Raw genomic sequence first — 17,309 nt, forward strand, 5'->3', positions numbered from 1 at the left:
TTCATGATTTGGCTGCTGCACCAAACTAAAAGTACATAGTATATCTATTTCGTGAATGAACATATTTATGATAAAAAAACATGATTTACTGTAATGATTACAGCACCCAACTATAATATTAATGTATAAACAGCAAAATACAGCAATAAAAATCTAGTTTTGTCTTTTGTTTACGTTTAGAATCAGCTGATGGACGTTTATTACCGAAAGAATTATTTTGGAAAACAATTTAGTTGCTAAAAGAAACTAATTTATTAATGGTATATTATCATTATTAACTTTGTACATAATAGTTTATGATATTATGATACAGTAATTCATATTTATTTCAGAGAGAGAGATTGAGAGAGAGAGAGAGAGACGAGAGAGAGAGAGAAGAGAGAGAGAGAGCAGCTTGTGACGAGAGTAACTTGAATAGCTTGAGATAGCAGCTTAGGACGAGAATAGCTTGAGAGAGCAGCTTGGGCCTAGAGTATTGTTGACTATCTTAGCTCGAGAATAACAATGAAATTTGTATTTTAAATATTTTATGATGATAAGAAATGAAACGGATAGTGAATGATATTATGACACAGTAATTCATATTCATGAAGAGAGAGAGAGAGAGAGAGAGAGAGAGAGAGATGGAGAGGGAGAGAGAGAGAGAGAGAGAGAGAGAGAGAGAGAGAGAGCAGCTTGTGACGAGAGTAGCTTGAGATAGCAGCTTAGGACGAGAATAGCTTGAGAGAGCAGCTTGGGACGAGTACTGTTGACTATCTTAGCTCGAGAATAACAATGAAATTTGTTATTTTAAATATTTTATGATGATAAGAAATGAAACATGGATAGTGATAAGATATTCTCTTGTATACTGTTATGTGATAATCATTCAGTCAACTATAAAAGTTGTATTGAAGCACAGTTCGTAAATCACAGAAAGAATAAAAATATAGCAACACATATTTTTATTCTTTCGGGGTACCATCTTGTTCTTTTATTACAATAATAATAGATCCAAGTTATTATAGTTTTTTTTCTGTAAGTGATGAGAGAGAGAGAGAGAGAGAGAGAGAGAGAGAGATAGAGAGAGAGAGAATGAGAGAGGAGCGAGAGAGAGAGAGAAGAGAGAGAGAGATTTTTGCTATTTACTATTCATAGTATTTGAAAATTTGTGAATGAGTTTTATTCTAAAAATGCATTTAGTCATGAAAAGAAGAAGAAAACAGTAATCAGCGAATCTTGCTCTATGATAAAATCGTGATGTTTCGTTAATTTTCGGAATATATGTAGCATTTGGGCTTCACAAAAAAGTAAGTAAAGTGATTTATGACAGAGTTTAGAGGATACTTACGTAAAAATACATCGGTACTTTGTAGAACGGTGACGTCACGGTGGTCATATGTATTTTTTTCGTGAATGAATATACATTTATGATAAAAAATAGTTACTGTACTGCTTAGAGAACCATATTGTAAATATTAAGTAATCACATCAAAATGAAGTAATCATTGTTCAATTGTATACTGTAAACATGTAAAGTGTATTTTTTTGGTTCTTTTTTACTTTTGAAAAATGGGATTCCCCAAGGAATTAATTCCTTGAAAGGCTTTTATTATGGAAGAAGATATGCCAATATAAGATTTGCATTTTATTATGAATATATGACAATAATATATAAGGTAAAAATGGTTTTACTACGTTTACGCTTCGTCGCCGATTGCAAACAACATACGATAATCTATTCGTTTGTATGACTGCAGTGTTCAGAGAAGTTGATTATGTTATACCAAAACAATAATGAAGTTCGAATTGAAAATTTATGTTTTCCTAAATGTTATTACTACTGTAATTAAACTGCTACTATTAACATTTCTAAAAGGTTAAGAATGACAAAGGTGCTGTGAAGTGTAACTCAATGTTTACATTTCTGCTGGCCGCTCAACTACAAGTTGATGTCAATGACGTGGAGTTATTCCATGAATAGGCTATATATTATGAAGATATGCCAATAATATATAAGGTGAGAATGGTTTTATTACCTTTATTGTCAGTTAATATCATAATGTGAATCTGTTCATGCATTTGTTGGTTATCGGAACCGGACGAGGCTTAGCCTACCACCGACAAGCCCGTGATGCTGTGATTCATACCAGGATATATAGACTGAGAAGTGGTCCAAGGAAAAACCCGTGATTAACTGAATCCGTGATTGCTGATCCGCGACTAAGCGAGGCCCCACTGTAGTTCTAATGCTCCCTTGTCCTACAAGGAACAAATCTCCATAGCCAAAGCTTTCCCCCTGATGGATGACAGGGAATAGCTTGAAAGAACTACCGGGAATTGGATAGTGGAGGGGCCGAGTAGAAAAGGATCTTGTACCCCACTTTTAAGACCTCCACTACCCAACTCTCCGCACCCCACTTCTCCCAGGTTGTTACGAAGGGGGACAAACAACCTCCTACTGGCGTCCACGAGGGCGGTGTCTCCTATATCCGAAAACCCTTCTTGTTAGAAGAGGGTTTGGAGAGAGCAGACGAAGGTTTGGATGAAAACCCGACTTTCTTGGGAGACCTGGGAAGATGAACCGGAGCGCTTACCTGGCGATGGTGCACGTGCACCTTTAGGGAACCTAGTGCTCTGAGCAGCCACCCGAATAATGGCTTGCCGAGACTCGACTACTGACGTGGAGGAATCAAAATTCACCATGGATGATACATCCTCCTCCTTGAAGAGAATTTCACTGAGTGCCAGCGGAGCCCTGGACAAAACTTGCCTGTGAATATCAGGAAAATGAAGTGGGAGATGGCCCAGATAAAGGTCCCTCCTCTTCTTGCTGACAAAGGTAGTACAACTAGCCGAGACGTTCGCTTGATGAGCTAAGCCCATCAACACCGACGTGATGAGGTTATCAAACAAAACAGGATCAGAAGGAGTATACCCGTCCCGTTTTAAGAAACCCATGAGGCCCGAGAGCATCCACATAGTATGCGACAGAGCTTCGGATTGATTCCTAAAGGTATCTTCAAGTAGGGGTACTTCTCTCACCGAAATACCAACGAGTCTGTTACCTGCAGGGACCTTGGGAAGGAGCGCCTCCATCGATTCATTCAGAGGTACTCTGAAACCCGAAGAAGGGTTACCCGCTACGCCATACAATGGCTTACGACTGGGAATAAGAGCCGAGTCCTGCCTACCCACCCCCACTACCGCGGCTAACTGAGAGTCCGCCTCCCTCAGGGCTTGCTCTACACGCCCAAACCAAGGCAACTTGCATGATGGATGCGAAACCAGTGGTTTGGTCGAGAAAGTTCTTCAAACATAGCTTGGCTAAGTTTAAAGGGTTCCTCATCAACTCTCGACTGAAGAAACAGCAGGTGAATGAGGTTTATCATTCTTCGATATTCGCTGTCTACTGTCATTGGACAGCCTGATAATGGAAGAGGACCTTCGTCCTCGACAGAGAATTCTCTTTCTGCATCATTCGAATACACCTGAGCGGAAGGAGAAGCAGAGGCAAGACCGACTCCCAGATTACCACCCTGACAAGACGGAGAACCTAAGCTTCCCTGACCTACACCTAAGGACTGAACATCGGGAGCAATGAAACCCGGATTTGAGCCAACCACAAAAGGTTGCGCAATATCAACACCTCTACCAAGAGATGTGGAGGCTACTGACCGATTTAAGGCTTCTTGTGGAAGCAAAACACTGCTGGAGCTGCGCAGACCTAGCACTCACTACCTTGATTCAACAACCTCGATTGAACTGAACTATTATCCAAGGGTGATCTTCCCTGAACATGCAAAGAGGCCGCATCCTGCGAGAACGGCTACCGCTGCTGAATATGAAACATACTCACGTAACCGTCTTTGGTTAGCAACCATCGGACCTGACAAAGTCTAGAAACCTGGAAGTCCTGTTACCAAACCCGACACTGAATTAACACCAGTACCTAATTCCAGCGGAATATCTCCTACCTTAGGCAGGACAGACGGAGAAGGAAAAACAGAGGAAGATACACTGGGAACTACTCTTGGTCCAGTGATTGCAGAAGTGGGACAGGTAACCGAGGCACCTGCCGTATCAATGCTGAAACCAGCAGAAGACGAAGGGATACCGAAAGAAGTAACCTGCGAAGGCAGGGAAGACATCAACACCTCACCCACACAGGAAAAACCTGCGGAACACAACACAACTGTGTTAGAAGCAAAAGTATTCTCATAAGGGAAAACCAAAGGAGAAAGCATGAGACCCCTCCGAGGCGGGGCTGCCAAATGATCTGAGACTGAAGCAGAAACCCCCGAAACCGGGGAAAGAGAAACTGACGAACCCAGGGACATAGAAGGGTTAGAAGCCATCCTTTTAAAGGAAAGAAAATAAATTGAATCTTTACCACCTTGAAAATCTAGATACATATCATTAGAGAATTCAGGGAAATTCTTAAGAACATGGTCTTGAATATTACTGAAACCCAAAAGAAATCACTGCCTAACCAAGGACCTATAACCCTGTGAAAGGCCTAAGAGATCACCATTATAGTCAGCTAAATTGAACTGAGCAACACTTGAGGAACCCTCAAAGGGCAAAGGTTCTGAAGTACTTCCAGACGGAAAGGGAACCTTTGAAGAGGAGGGGGCATTCAGAGTATCTACCGCTGACGGAACAGAGGCAAAACTCCCAGAAGGAGGAAGGCCAGGCTTTACCCTCAGCGCAGTATTGGCCGGGAACAAACAGATCTCTGGATCCAATGGGGATCCTAACCTAGCAGATCCCTAACACTCTTAGTTGTCTTTGTCATTCCTTTTCTGATTTCATTTTCAGACTTACGTTTTCAGAGGAATAAGGGAATTCTCCTGCGGACACTGCCTGCTCCTCGGGGCAGGGGGGACGGTAGTTCCTACCCTTTCAGTTTTTGGATCTCCATGTCCCCCGGCACCCGTCAGGGCTGGTTCCGGAACAGGCAGGGGAGCTGGAAGAGAGCGGTTAGTAAATTATTCCCTATTGCTAACTTTCATCTCGTCCTGCAACTTTGACATCAGTGTAGTAAATAAACCAGACATACTCGATGTCAACCTATCATCTAACTTCTTATACAGTACTGACTCCAAATCACTAGCTTCCTCTACCTTGGGTTAGTGGCTGAAGCTACCCTACCTTCACTCTTTGAAGCAAGAGCTTTCCTTTGCTTAATATATGCCTGCATCTGATCCATAGACCAGTCCTTACACTCGTCACATCTACGACCTATATTGCATTGAATTTTCCTTCACGAAATACACAAGGAATGTCGATCGTACTTGAGTGTACTCATCCTTCATTTGCAGGTGGTACAGGAGCAATGAGTTGCTACATCTTCACTGGGATGGTCTGGAGGAGTCTTAGCCAGGGGAGGATCCTTTGCAGTTCAGTCCATTATATGGTCCGGGTCCATTATCATCAATCAAGCAGAAAAAAGCAAAGGCAAAATCCAAAACAAGCAAGGGCCATCAACAATCTTATCCAATAACGCAGTAGGGGGTCGGGCTATGACTAAAGGTTCGCACACTGCAAGAAACATCTTGACAGGCGAGCAAACAAAAATCGATTGATGGGAGTAGTCACTGCCGGCCGGCGGCTGGCGGCACCCGCAGACAGGTGACTCAGTAACAATGTTTATCTGCCGCGGTGGTAGCGCTGGCAGTTAAAATTTTCCCAAAGTAATGGTAATTTTTGTGGGGTGTTGTTCGGGCTGGTCAGGTGACCAGGGCTAATTCAAGTGTTCAGGGGGTGTATTGCACTATTAAAAATGTGAATAGGCATAAATAATGTGCTTACTTCAGTGATTACAGGACATGTTTGCCAAGTGGAGTAATGTAAAAAAAATTCTGTGGGGATGATGTAATTTTTGTTGCCATGTTTAATGACAATGCCTTGTTTCACTTTAGGCAAATTTTAAAGACATCAGAAACAAATGTCTCTGGACAGTTTTGTTGCATGACAGGGGTCCACTGACTCTCAAGCTGGGCCTAGTACCAGTAAAATACAAAGAGGGGAAGTAACTCCAGACAGTGCCAGTAGCAAAAAAAGAAGTAGTACCCCAGATAGGGCCTGGATACCTGAAGACCTGGAGGGGGATGTCCCTTCTAAACAATAACCTCTCATCCTTCCTCTACCCTCCTCTCTGTCTTCCATACTCTAACAATTGTCTACCATAAAGGTAAGAGTGATGTTAAATGTTTATTTATCCATTTCATTAGTCATTTATATTTATTTCTCATTGTTTTCTTTATGTAAAACTGTGTTTGTTCTCTATAAAATGTATTTCTTACAAATATTTTTGGGTGTCTGGACTGCATTATAATTGGATTTACATCCTTATGGGAATTATTGTTTTGGATTTCATATGTTCCGGACTTCATGAGGCATTCTGGAATGGATTATGTACGTAAAGCGAGGTACCACTGTATAAACATGAAAAAAATCACCACTAACATATAAAATTGATGAGAACTTTTCAGGTAATCTATGCACTGCCTGAAAAATAGATGGCAGACCAATGGACTAAACAGGTCATATGGATGACAGTCCTATTACAGGAATAGTTTCCTTCTCTTGAGAAAAGATTTCTAGTTCCTAACATAAATCTGAGGAGTTCTAAGGGGTGTCATATACTGTATCCATTACTTCCTACACTGATAAATAACAAATATATAAATAATAATTTATGTTCCCCCTCTGCAAATCAAACTATGCTTCAATAACTTCAATGCATATTCCCTTATTTTGGCCAGTCTAAAACTTCAAGAATTAATTATCTTAATGTTCTTCCATACCAAAAGTACTGATACTTCTCTTGGAACCTAATGATATTCCAACCTTGTTCAATAAGGACAAAACTTGTATTTACCTTCTCTTGTCCAAAATAGTCTTTTTAACTTACCTGCTTGATAATCATACAAAGCTCGTGCACATAAGCCATGCTCAGGTAGAATCTGGTACTCCATTCCCTGAAAATTGAGGGCTATTCTTATAAACTGTGAAAGTATCATTGGTAATTCCTACTGTGATGATAACTGGATTTTAAACCTAAAACTTAATCTCTTATAAGCTTATCAATTTAACAGTTCAGTCAGATACAAAAATATACTTAAAACAAAGGCAATACCCATTATAATTTCTACATTCTTTTTCATACTATTAGCCTTGAATCAATTAATTAGATGCATATGTAACAAAAATCAAACTTACATCAACTTCATAGACCATGCCAATAGATGGAGTTGTACTATTAATTGCAGGGTCTACATCAACCACATTGTTCTGGACAGCACTGTCAGAAACTTCACTTGCTTTACTGGGTGCATTAGCCATTGCATCATAACTGTGGTCATTTTGAAAATGATCTTGGTTTGCTTTATTAATGACTGTTGCATCATTGTATGTGTTTGATCTCACGTCTCCATTCTGTTTGGAAGGGAAACCAAAGAAATTTCATACATCAAGTTAATTTCAGGTATATGGTCTCACTGAAATGGAACACAAAATACAGAATAAAAACAAATTCAACCATTTTCCGTCGTCAACACAGGCAATGTTATGTAACCATCAGCCTTAATAAAAGAGGGCCTTGACATCCAAAAGAATACTTTTAAATTATACAATAACCAAACAAAATGAAATAAAGAATAAGTTAACTGTTAAACCACACATCATATTGAGAGAATGGTTCCTTTCATATAAAGGACAGGGTACTCGATACCTACAACATGTTATCTAGACAAAGCAAAGTTACATTTGCTCAACCAATGTTAATTAAGTCAATAGAACTCTGAATATATCCATGAACATTTCCAACAAGCAACCAATATCTCAAGAGATCTTCATTCAATGGTTGAAGAGTATGGATTACCTGAAATCTCCAAAACATAAGATCCTTCTCTGTTGGGATAAAAAATTTAAAAGTAAAAATCTTAAATACATCTCTTACAAAAATATCATTAAATCTTTACAGAATGTCAACATTTTTGGTGAAGAGGACCTACCCAACTGAACACATTGCAATGATAAAATTTTAATTACAGTACAATTTCATGAAACACGGAGTGCAAATAACTTAAATGAGTTCCAAGAGAAAAAAAAACCCCATGTAATTGCATCCATGATAACAAACCTGGAGATATCCCTTGAATCCAAAGCAAAATGCTCAGGCATCACAAGGCTAAGAAGTAAGGGGTATTTGAATGTTCATTTTAGTTGAAACTAATCTCTCAAGCTCAACATTATTCTTATATGTATCTATATGCAATTTATTCTTTTTATTCTAGTACCCTTGTATCTTCATGCAAGTGTTGCATTTTTCTTTAATTCTCAGAGTTCCATACATGATCTGGTAACGTTGATGAAAGGCCATGTAACACCTGAGAGAGAGAGAGAGAGAGAGAGAGAGAGAGAGAGAGAGAGAGAGAGAGAGAGAGAGAGAGAGAGAGAGAGAGAGAGAGAGAGCATTTGATAAACAGTTGTATCTTTACAAAATATGAATTACCACACCAAGGCCCTCTTGCTTATAATTACAATATAATGATATCAAAATATTTTGAAAAGAGCACTGACATTACTCTTTTCACAGTTGTGACTCAAGACAACCTAATAATAATAAGAAACCTAATATTCACTGCACAGGTCAACAGAGGCCATAGTTGATCTTCAAGAAAAACTCTTACTCAGCTTGGGGTTTGAACGCAGGTTCCTCAGTTGAGAGGTGAATATCGCTAACTGCAAAGAAGACCACTTTAGGACAACAGTCAGTTAATAATAATACAGTCAACAGTAACTTCAGCATCCAGTAATAAAACCTCATTTGACCTGACCTTTCAAGAATAAACCTACAGCTAGTTTTGAAAAAAAATTGGATGATCTCCATCTCAACTTCCTATTATAAGGGCTGTTTGGATCCCAACTTTTCAAAAGTTCTGTCAGGGATTTTTTTTTACATTTACTTCAGGATTCATATGTAAATCAATATAAAACTATATTTCTGAAAGTTTAACTCCTTTAACTCCTTACATAGTTCCAAAACAACTTGAAGAATTGTGATGATCTCAAATACATTTGGTAGAAAATTCTAAGGATTTCTTACTCACTCATCCTTGAGCAGAAAAAGATATTCAAAACCTGACAAAAAAATTCCCCAAAGAGGGGAAAGTTATGTAGAATAACCTTGTTAAAAATTTTTAAAAACCTTAATTCCTAACATGGATGAACAAGCAATGAATAAAACTTTGTTTACATCTTGAATATGTTTCTAATTCAATGTGGAGTTGAGGATTATATGTTTTCATAATTCTCATCTAATGTCAAATTCATGTGTATGCTCTTTTAACAACTGAAGTTCCATGGGTAACTCTAGTTGTAATAAAGTTCTATTTAATCCATAACGACTTTAACACTTTATGAAACAGTATTCTATTCTATGCCTTGGTGCTTCTGACTTTTTTAAAATATATATTACACTAATATCATCACCAATTTCTGGAACATGATATCTATAACTTTCTGGGAAACCAGTAATAAATCACCAACATTTCCTGCTTGGTTATGGTTTTATACTGCCTTCAAGTTCCAGCGCTAAACCAGACTGGCAATATTGATCTTACACTATTTACTGGATGAACTGCCAATATGAGATATTAAAGAACTGGACAAATTCAGTGATGTGTTGGACAAAGTATGTACATATACAATTTTGATATGTACTTAACACAAAAAATAAATGGCTCAGTACGTACTGATTACTGAAGAAATAAAAAGAAACCTTTCCTACTAATATGGCACATGCCACAACCAAAACCAAATCGAACAATATCATAAGCCCATAACTGGCTACAAAAAAATGATTCAATTGCCTTCCAATGAATTCTGAGTTATACTACCGGCAGGCATCTCACAGGCTATTTAGTTGTCTAACTACCATGACATTACAAACATTTGCAAACATTATCCAGCACTTATAAACTGATAATTCCAGATCAGCTTGGCTAAACAAGTACTCTATTTCCCAGTACTGAAGATGCTATTTTTTTTTATCCTGAACAAGTCTCAGAAATTTACACTGGATCTTAGAGGACAAAGGTTACATTTTTCATAAGCGTATTCTGACCCCAGATAAAGGTTATTTTGTATGTATGTATGGTTTTTTACATTGCATGGAACCAGTGGTTATTCAGCAACGGGACCAACTGCTTTACGTGACTTCCGAACCACGTCCAGAGTGAACTTCTATTACCAGAAAATACACAGCTCTGACCCCTCAATGGAATAGCAGAGATTATTTTTCCCCCCAACAGTAATCAGAGCTCTTGTAATGACCTCTGAATGAAGTGTATAAAGTACAATTAGTTAAACTAGTCAATGAGCAAAATTACCAAAACACAAAAAAAACAAGAGAAGTATAGGTAGTTACAAAGATTCATCCATGTACTAGCAGATTATGGCGGAGTTGAAGGAGAATGTCGCATATCAATATCACTGGTATATTTTAACTCTCCTCACATGACCATGACTAAGCATACATTACTTAACTAACAAAAGTAAAACTGTGATATGTAAAATGGGCTTACTGGTAAATCTTAGTTTAACAAGTCTATTGTAATCAGAACTGTTTGTGTCACGATTTATTTTTACAAATTGTAACATTGTACAAGATATTTTCAGATTTTGAAGATTAAATATTTATTTCTAATATCCATATTTTGTGGATCTTAATGTGTATTAATTTTTCTCTTGATCTACTGGAATCTCACGTTTGTGCAGTATTTTTACAGTATAACAACAATAAAAATGTTATTCCATATATATTGTATGTATTGTACAAATGCCCTAGATTTGAATGCAAAAGATTTTTTTAATCGCTAATAAATTTTTAACTCTTCATTTTTTCTTATACCACATTCACATTATATAATGCAAACAATCTCTACAGCTCCAACCTTTTATTCTTTCATATACATCGCAGCTGAAATGTAAAATTGTCAACTACTTCAGAACAGAGTAATGAAACCATAGTCACATTTCCAAACTTTTATAGGGCTTTTCAAGATCTGTTCTTGACTGAGAAGTAAAATCTGGACCTAAAATTCAAGAAGTCTGATAGCTAGGTACGAAAAGACCATCATATGTGATAGATGAGAAGTAAAAGGCAGGTAACAGTGCGCCTAAGGTCTAAGAGGCGGTGCTGCAAAAACCTCAAATATCATCTGCAGCGTGCCCTGCCACTGTAAATGGTACCCCTGGTGGAATGACAGCTATTAACAAACCTGAAATCACCAGAATACCATCTAATATCATACTGCCAATAACATCACTTCCATAACTCAATCCAATGCCTCTTAAGAAAAATAGCAATACAGCAACTACTGCTATTCCAGGAAATAACTAGTTCAGCAAATCAATGCAGTTCCCCCTTACTGTTACAATGACAACTTACCAACATATGAAATCATGCACCAATGAACCAGCAAAATATGCCTGATATTGTTGTCATGTACTGTAACACCGTAACAAGCAAACTTCATGTACTGCTAAAAATTCGAATGGGACGGTAAAATCTCACTTGCAAATTACGTGTACATTCTGCATATATATGTACATATATAGTTTGGAATATATTTCTTTTACTCTTTTCAGTATTTCTACACCTGCACCTGCATTCAAACAGTAACTTAACATACTTTTAAACTTTACAATCACACCATCTATATGGAATAGTGAAGAGGGCAACATTTAACTTATGCTGGTCCAGAATCGCAAAACATTGTATCACTAAGCACAAGCTATGTGGACCAACACACCAAAAGCTACTAGTACAACAAAACAAATTGTGTGTGTATTGAAAAAGTAAACTTCATGAGAAATAAATATCCAAAGCAAGGAATACACTTAAAAGTAAAATAAAGACAACTTGTTGAAAAATCAAAAAGTCTAAACACTGAAAAGAACAAGGTACAAAACATGGGCAAATCAGAATATAAACTGTGGGTAGAAAGAAGCCAACATGATACCACACACACTGGATGGAACGAGAGAAAAATCAGTGACTTGAAGGAAGCAGGATTTGAGTCAAAACAAGCCCAGAACAATGGTGGGTATACTGTGGTTCAGGCTTCATGCTGCATACAGGCAAGTGAGAAGATTAATCAAAGAATGAAGCTATAGTTGATGTAATGATGAGATAGTCCTAAGTCTAAATCCAATCTACTTATTCACACATACCCATCAGCAAGCCCAGTGTTGTTGCCTGAAAAAAAGATGGTTGCTGATTAAATTGTGTAAAACCCCCAATCAACGGAAACACAACAACCATTAAAGAAGTTTTAGAGCATGCTATACAAAAACGCACTTTTTACACAAACCTAAACAAAAACACATCTGTCTACTTAAAAATAACCATAATCCCAATCTCTCATAAAAGTTGATGGGATGCTTAAAATTTAATAAAAGTTTTAAAAATTAACATTGAAGTTTTGGATACAACCTTATCATCTACATTTGCCTAATCTGCAGTCTTCACAAATCCAATGCACTTCACTCATCAATAACAATTGTAAGTGTGTCATCTGATGGCTGGTTGGTAGCATAATGCAAGCACACTCCTGGACCTTAGGTTTCAGGTAGATAAAAACTACACTTCATGTGTTCTAGAATATGGCTGCACAAAAGGAGCATGAATGGCATGCCAGACATAATTATAAATGATAGGCTTGTGATCAAAATATATATTTTGTTAAAAAAATTGCTCTATGTCACATCCCTCATTAATATTACCAAAATGGTAATACGTAATGAAGGGAGGAGCAAGCTACAGCAGAGAAAACCAAATTAGCTGAATGGAATGAAGGATTCTATTAAAGCTGTTAGTAGTGGATAGAGTCATGGTTACAATCAAAATCTTGTGCAAAGAATACAAGAGATATCTGCAATTGTAGGTCAAAGTGGTATGGGAACTATGACAGCAGAAGACCATACTTAACAGACTCTGCAGTCGCAGAATCCAGACAGCTTCTAACTTTAAAACTGTCAACCATGTAAGAGAGACAGCATGACAATACTAAGGACTAAAGGTCTTCTAACACGTAAGATCTAAGTTACTGAAGGTCAAGTTAGTGCTGTGTCCCCTACATGCACTCCCCTTTGGAAGTCAAAAGGACTGAACCTCTTGCAAATGTCCATAGGTAGGACAGCAGGATCTCTCTAAACAAGAAATAAAGTGTGGAGGAACTAAACTGGGTGATATCAGTTTCCACCACTTGTCATCTTTCAGTCCTCTTGTTGTGGATGGAAATCGGTCTTGCGTTGTTCACCTCCGCAGAAGTGAGGAGTCAAGCTTATACACATTCTTTCAACAATATGCATTCACTGTTGAAGTTCAGGGCAGAAGCTTTATGAAGATGATGTAATACAGTAATCTCTCAATTATCTGATGCACATTATCTAGAGATCGACATTACTATCTGGACACAACTGGGCCCAGGAGACCAAAGAGAAGAAGAAAGACAGAGATAGACAGATGGAGATATATAGGTACGTATATAATTAGTTTTTAAAATTTGAAAACATTATCTCTGATGGTTGGCAACACTGCATGTGTCTAAGGAGATGTTAGTAATACTGCCCACATCCATAAACAGACTGAGAAAGGGTTTAGGGGCTGTGGAAGGCCAGGAAAAGTTTCCAACGTGGGGGGGGGGGGGGGGGGGGGGGGGGGGGGGGTTCCGGAAGGTTGGGTGCCATGGGAGGGGAGCACCATTAAGACTGCAGGAAGATTCACCATGAGACAGAGTTGTTTTGGAAGGTGGATGACTAGGGCAGGAGCTTCCACAGGTGGGAGGAGGGGGTAGGGACTGCACTGTGGGATGGATGGGCAGGCATTGACTTTGTTAAGAGATTTTATTGTGAGCTTCTTTTACAGTTATGCTTTTGCACATTTTATCACAGAATATTACAGTACAGTACTGTACTGTAACTTGTGGCGAAATAAACAAGCTTGACAGAGAGAGAGAGCGAGATAACAACTTATACCACATATGTTAAAAGACAATAAGGCACACACATAATCACATCCCTTTACTTTTTTAATTTCTATTTTACACTACACATTCCCATCTTTATTTTTACTGTATTTCTCATTTTTAGTTTTTTGTAAAAGAAAACTATTCAGATGGCTTTTTGTCTATCCGTCCACCCCAGATCTTAAAAACTTCTGAGGTTAGATTGCTACAAATTGGTATGATGATCCACTCTCCAATCATCAAACAAACCAAACTGCAGCCCTCTAGCCTTAGTAGTTTTCATTTTATTTAAGTTTAACGTTAGCCATGATAATGCGTCTGGCGCCGCTATAGGTGCCAACACACAGGCCACCACTGAGCTGTAGCTGAGTGTCAAGAGCCGCAGTTGAGTTTCATGGGCCATGGCTGAGTTTCATACAGCATTACATGCTATACAGAAAACTCAATAGTGCCAAAGGCACTTCATCACAATTTTTACTTGTTTATTTTTATGTTTTATCATAACTTTAGAGCAAAAAAGATGAAAAATAGTAAAATTTACAACTCAAAAGCGACAGAGAAACACATTCAATATCCCCTAGTATGTGCATGTGTTGTTATACACACATGCACACGCCTTCCCTTTGGTTGAAGATGGGGAGATGAGTTATGCATAGCTCACTGTGTTACCAACATCTATGACAAAATTCATGATAGATTTTTGCACTACATACTTTATAAGTATTTATAAATAATATTTTACTGTGAATGTGAACATCATACATATCTGAGATAAAACTGAATATCAATGGTGCTAAAATATTCTCTTGAGTAATGCTGTGTGTGATAATCATATTAGAATCAACTAAAAAAAAAAACAGAAAGAGGTAAACAGTAATGTCAACATTGATGAAATGCCACATGTAGATGTAAACCCAAGCAAACAAGTAAAACTTCTGTGATGCCATGAGGAGAAATGAAAAATCATCAATTTCAATAAAACAGAAAATGATCAGTGGTCTTCCTAAATGAATTGGCTTTTGGACATGTTATCATCAAGAAATGCCATATGCGCTAAAAATGTAAACACAGGGCGTTTCACATAACAACAAAGTTTTCATAATGCGTAGAGCAAAATGAGAAATATAATCACAATAAAACAGAATAAACTAATTATAAATTTTTGAATGATGTTCCTAAAAATAACATACTGAAAAAGCCAAGTCTACAATACAATGTGAAAGATGCAATACTTGGCATGATTCAGTGTAACAAAACACTATGAATAAAAAAGGCAATTTATCAAATTATCAGTAAAATAAATTACATATAACACAATATGACAACAAGTGATAAGTAAGATACTATATAAAAATATATATTAATGGTGATAACAATAATGGTATGATCTGGGTAAACAAAAGAAGGCTACCTACTTAACAAACTGTATTTGCTTACAAGAGAGAGAAAAAGAAAGGGTTTCTTTTTTTAAGTATATTTATACAGGAAAAAGAAAGGGTTTATCTTTTTTAAGTATTTATACAGAATAGTTTGTTACAAATACAGTATGAGAAATTAAGGTAGATAATTTCCTTTTGCATAAAAATTTCAGTTTAAAGCGTGATGGTTGTTGTTCATAAGCATACAGTGTGTTTATGGTTATGCGATATTGACAAGGTGGGGGGGGGGGGGGGGGGGGGGGTAGGTTATGATTGACTGATTATGAAGGTTAGGTCTTGAGGAGTGAGAGCCGGAACCCATCAAGATTATTCAACGCAGGGTAGGGTTATGGTGTTGCCATTTTACTTCTGTAGAGTTTTTACCTGTCCTTATTCAGATTTTACCCTTATCTTACAGGTCCTTGGTTCTGTTAATTTAGATAATTGAAACATTTCTGTATATAAGAACTACTCATCCAATTAGGTTCAAGTACTACTGTTCACTTCATCAGTATGAAGGTATCATGTTAGAAAATCCTTGGTGACTAACTTCGCATCTGAGAAGGAAGTGCCTTCCTGACCGCCTCTCTAGGGGACATCAACTTGACGAGTTGTCATCTTTGCATTCTGCAGCGTGTAAAACATCCCATTATGTCCATGGAGGGAGAAGTTGATTTACCTGATCGGCTAGACAAAAGAGAACCCTCTGAGCCAGTGATCAGAATGTTCACTTGGTCAAAACAACTAAGGCAGGTTGAGACCATGATATTCAGAACAATAGACTCGTCTCTGGAGTGCATCCTACAGACAAGATTGTGAATAAAGCTGACGTGTTATTGCCCTCACAAGATTACTTCATCCACAAATGAACTCAGTGACCCCGCCTGATAAGGTTCTGATGGGGCAGGACACTCAGGTCATCACATCCCCTGTGCACAAGTTGGAGCCTCTCCTGAAAGAGAGTCTGATACACCAGCCTGCCCTATGGCAAAGAAAATGAGGGTGAAAGCACAGTACGTACCTGGAAGCACTCAATACGTACCTAGTATTTAAACTTTTGGTCAAATAGTAACCTAGTACCAGACAAAAAAGGTAAAAACGCTTTAATTAATGAAATGCTGATATGTACATGAATTAAATTAAGCAAATAAATGCTCACCATATCAACTAGGTAACAGCCACCCAAACAGTAGGGCAAAGCAGTGAAGCCTTATTTGTTTCCAAAAAAACTATTGCCACAAAGAAAATACAATGAAACAAACACATATTTTTGTAATCATTTACACTTAGAATCACTTAAATTTGACAAATCTTCACACACAAGAAGAGGATCTAACAAAACAAAAAAGAAGAAACGTGAAATAAGCTAAAATCAGATAGGAGTATCCTGACAAAACCTTGTTGTCATGACACACAAAGTGAAGTTCTTGCATACCTGAAACCCAAGGTCCATAGGCCTATGTGGCCAGCATTGTAGCAAGCTAGCACATGCTCTTCTAAATGATGTTTGGGGAGGGATGTCTAGGAATCATGAAGGACTCAAATCAGGCAAATGTGAATGATGGGTCTGCAATCAGACTAAAACTAGATAGTGGGATGCTTAATTCTAATACAGGGCAACAATCTTCATCAACTGTGCCACAACACTCGTCATTAATGAGAGAGAGAGAGAGAGAGAGAGAGAGAGAGAGAGAGAGAGAGAGAGAGAGAGAGAGAGAGAGAGAGAGAGAGAGAGAGAGAGAGAGATTGTTCTAATAAGGCATAACTTATACTAAATCCCTTCCTTATGCAAGATGTTCCTTCCAGATTGAGAATACGTATGTTGGAACCTTCTAACTGAAAAGTATGTTGCAACAAAATCTTAAAGTGA

The 17,309-nt window shown here is 37.8% G+C and overlaps 1 protein-coding gene across 1 annotated transcript in view; it reads right to left on the minus strand.

Annotated features, from left to right (window-relative positions):
- The window catches only part of LOC135201807 (drebrin-like protein), a 163,386-nt gene that overhangs the window by 12,970 nt on the left and 133,107 nt on the right, over positions 1-17,309 (minus strand). Inside the window, 2 exon segments of the mRNA XM_064231075.1 lie at positions 6,899-6,965; positions 7,207-7,422. Coding sequence (XP_064087145.1) covers positions 6,899-6,965; positions 7,207-7,422 — 283 coding nt within the window.

The sequence above is a fragment of the Macrobrachium nipponense genome, chromosome 28 (assembly GCF_015104395.2).
Source record: "Macrobrachium nipponense isolate FS-2020 chromosome 28, ASM1510439v2, whole genome shotgun sequence".
NCBI lineage: Eukaryota > Metazoa > Arthropoda > Malacostraca > Decapoda > Palaemonidae > Macrobrachium > Macrobrachium nipponense.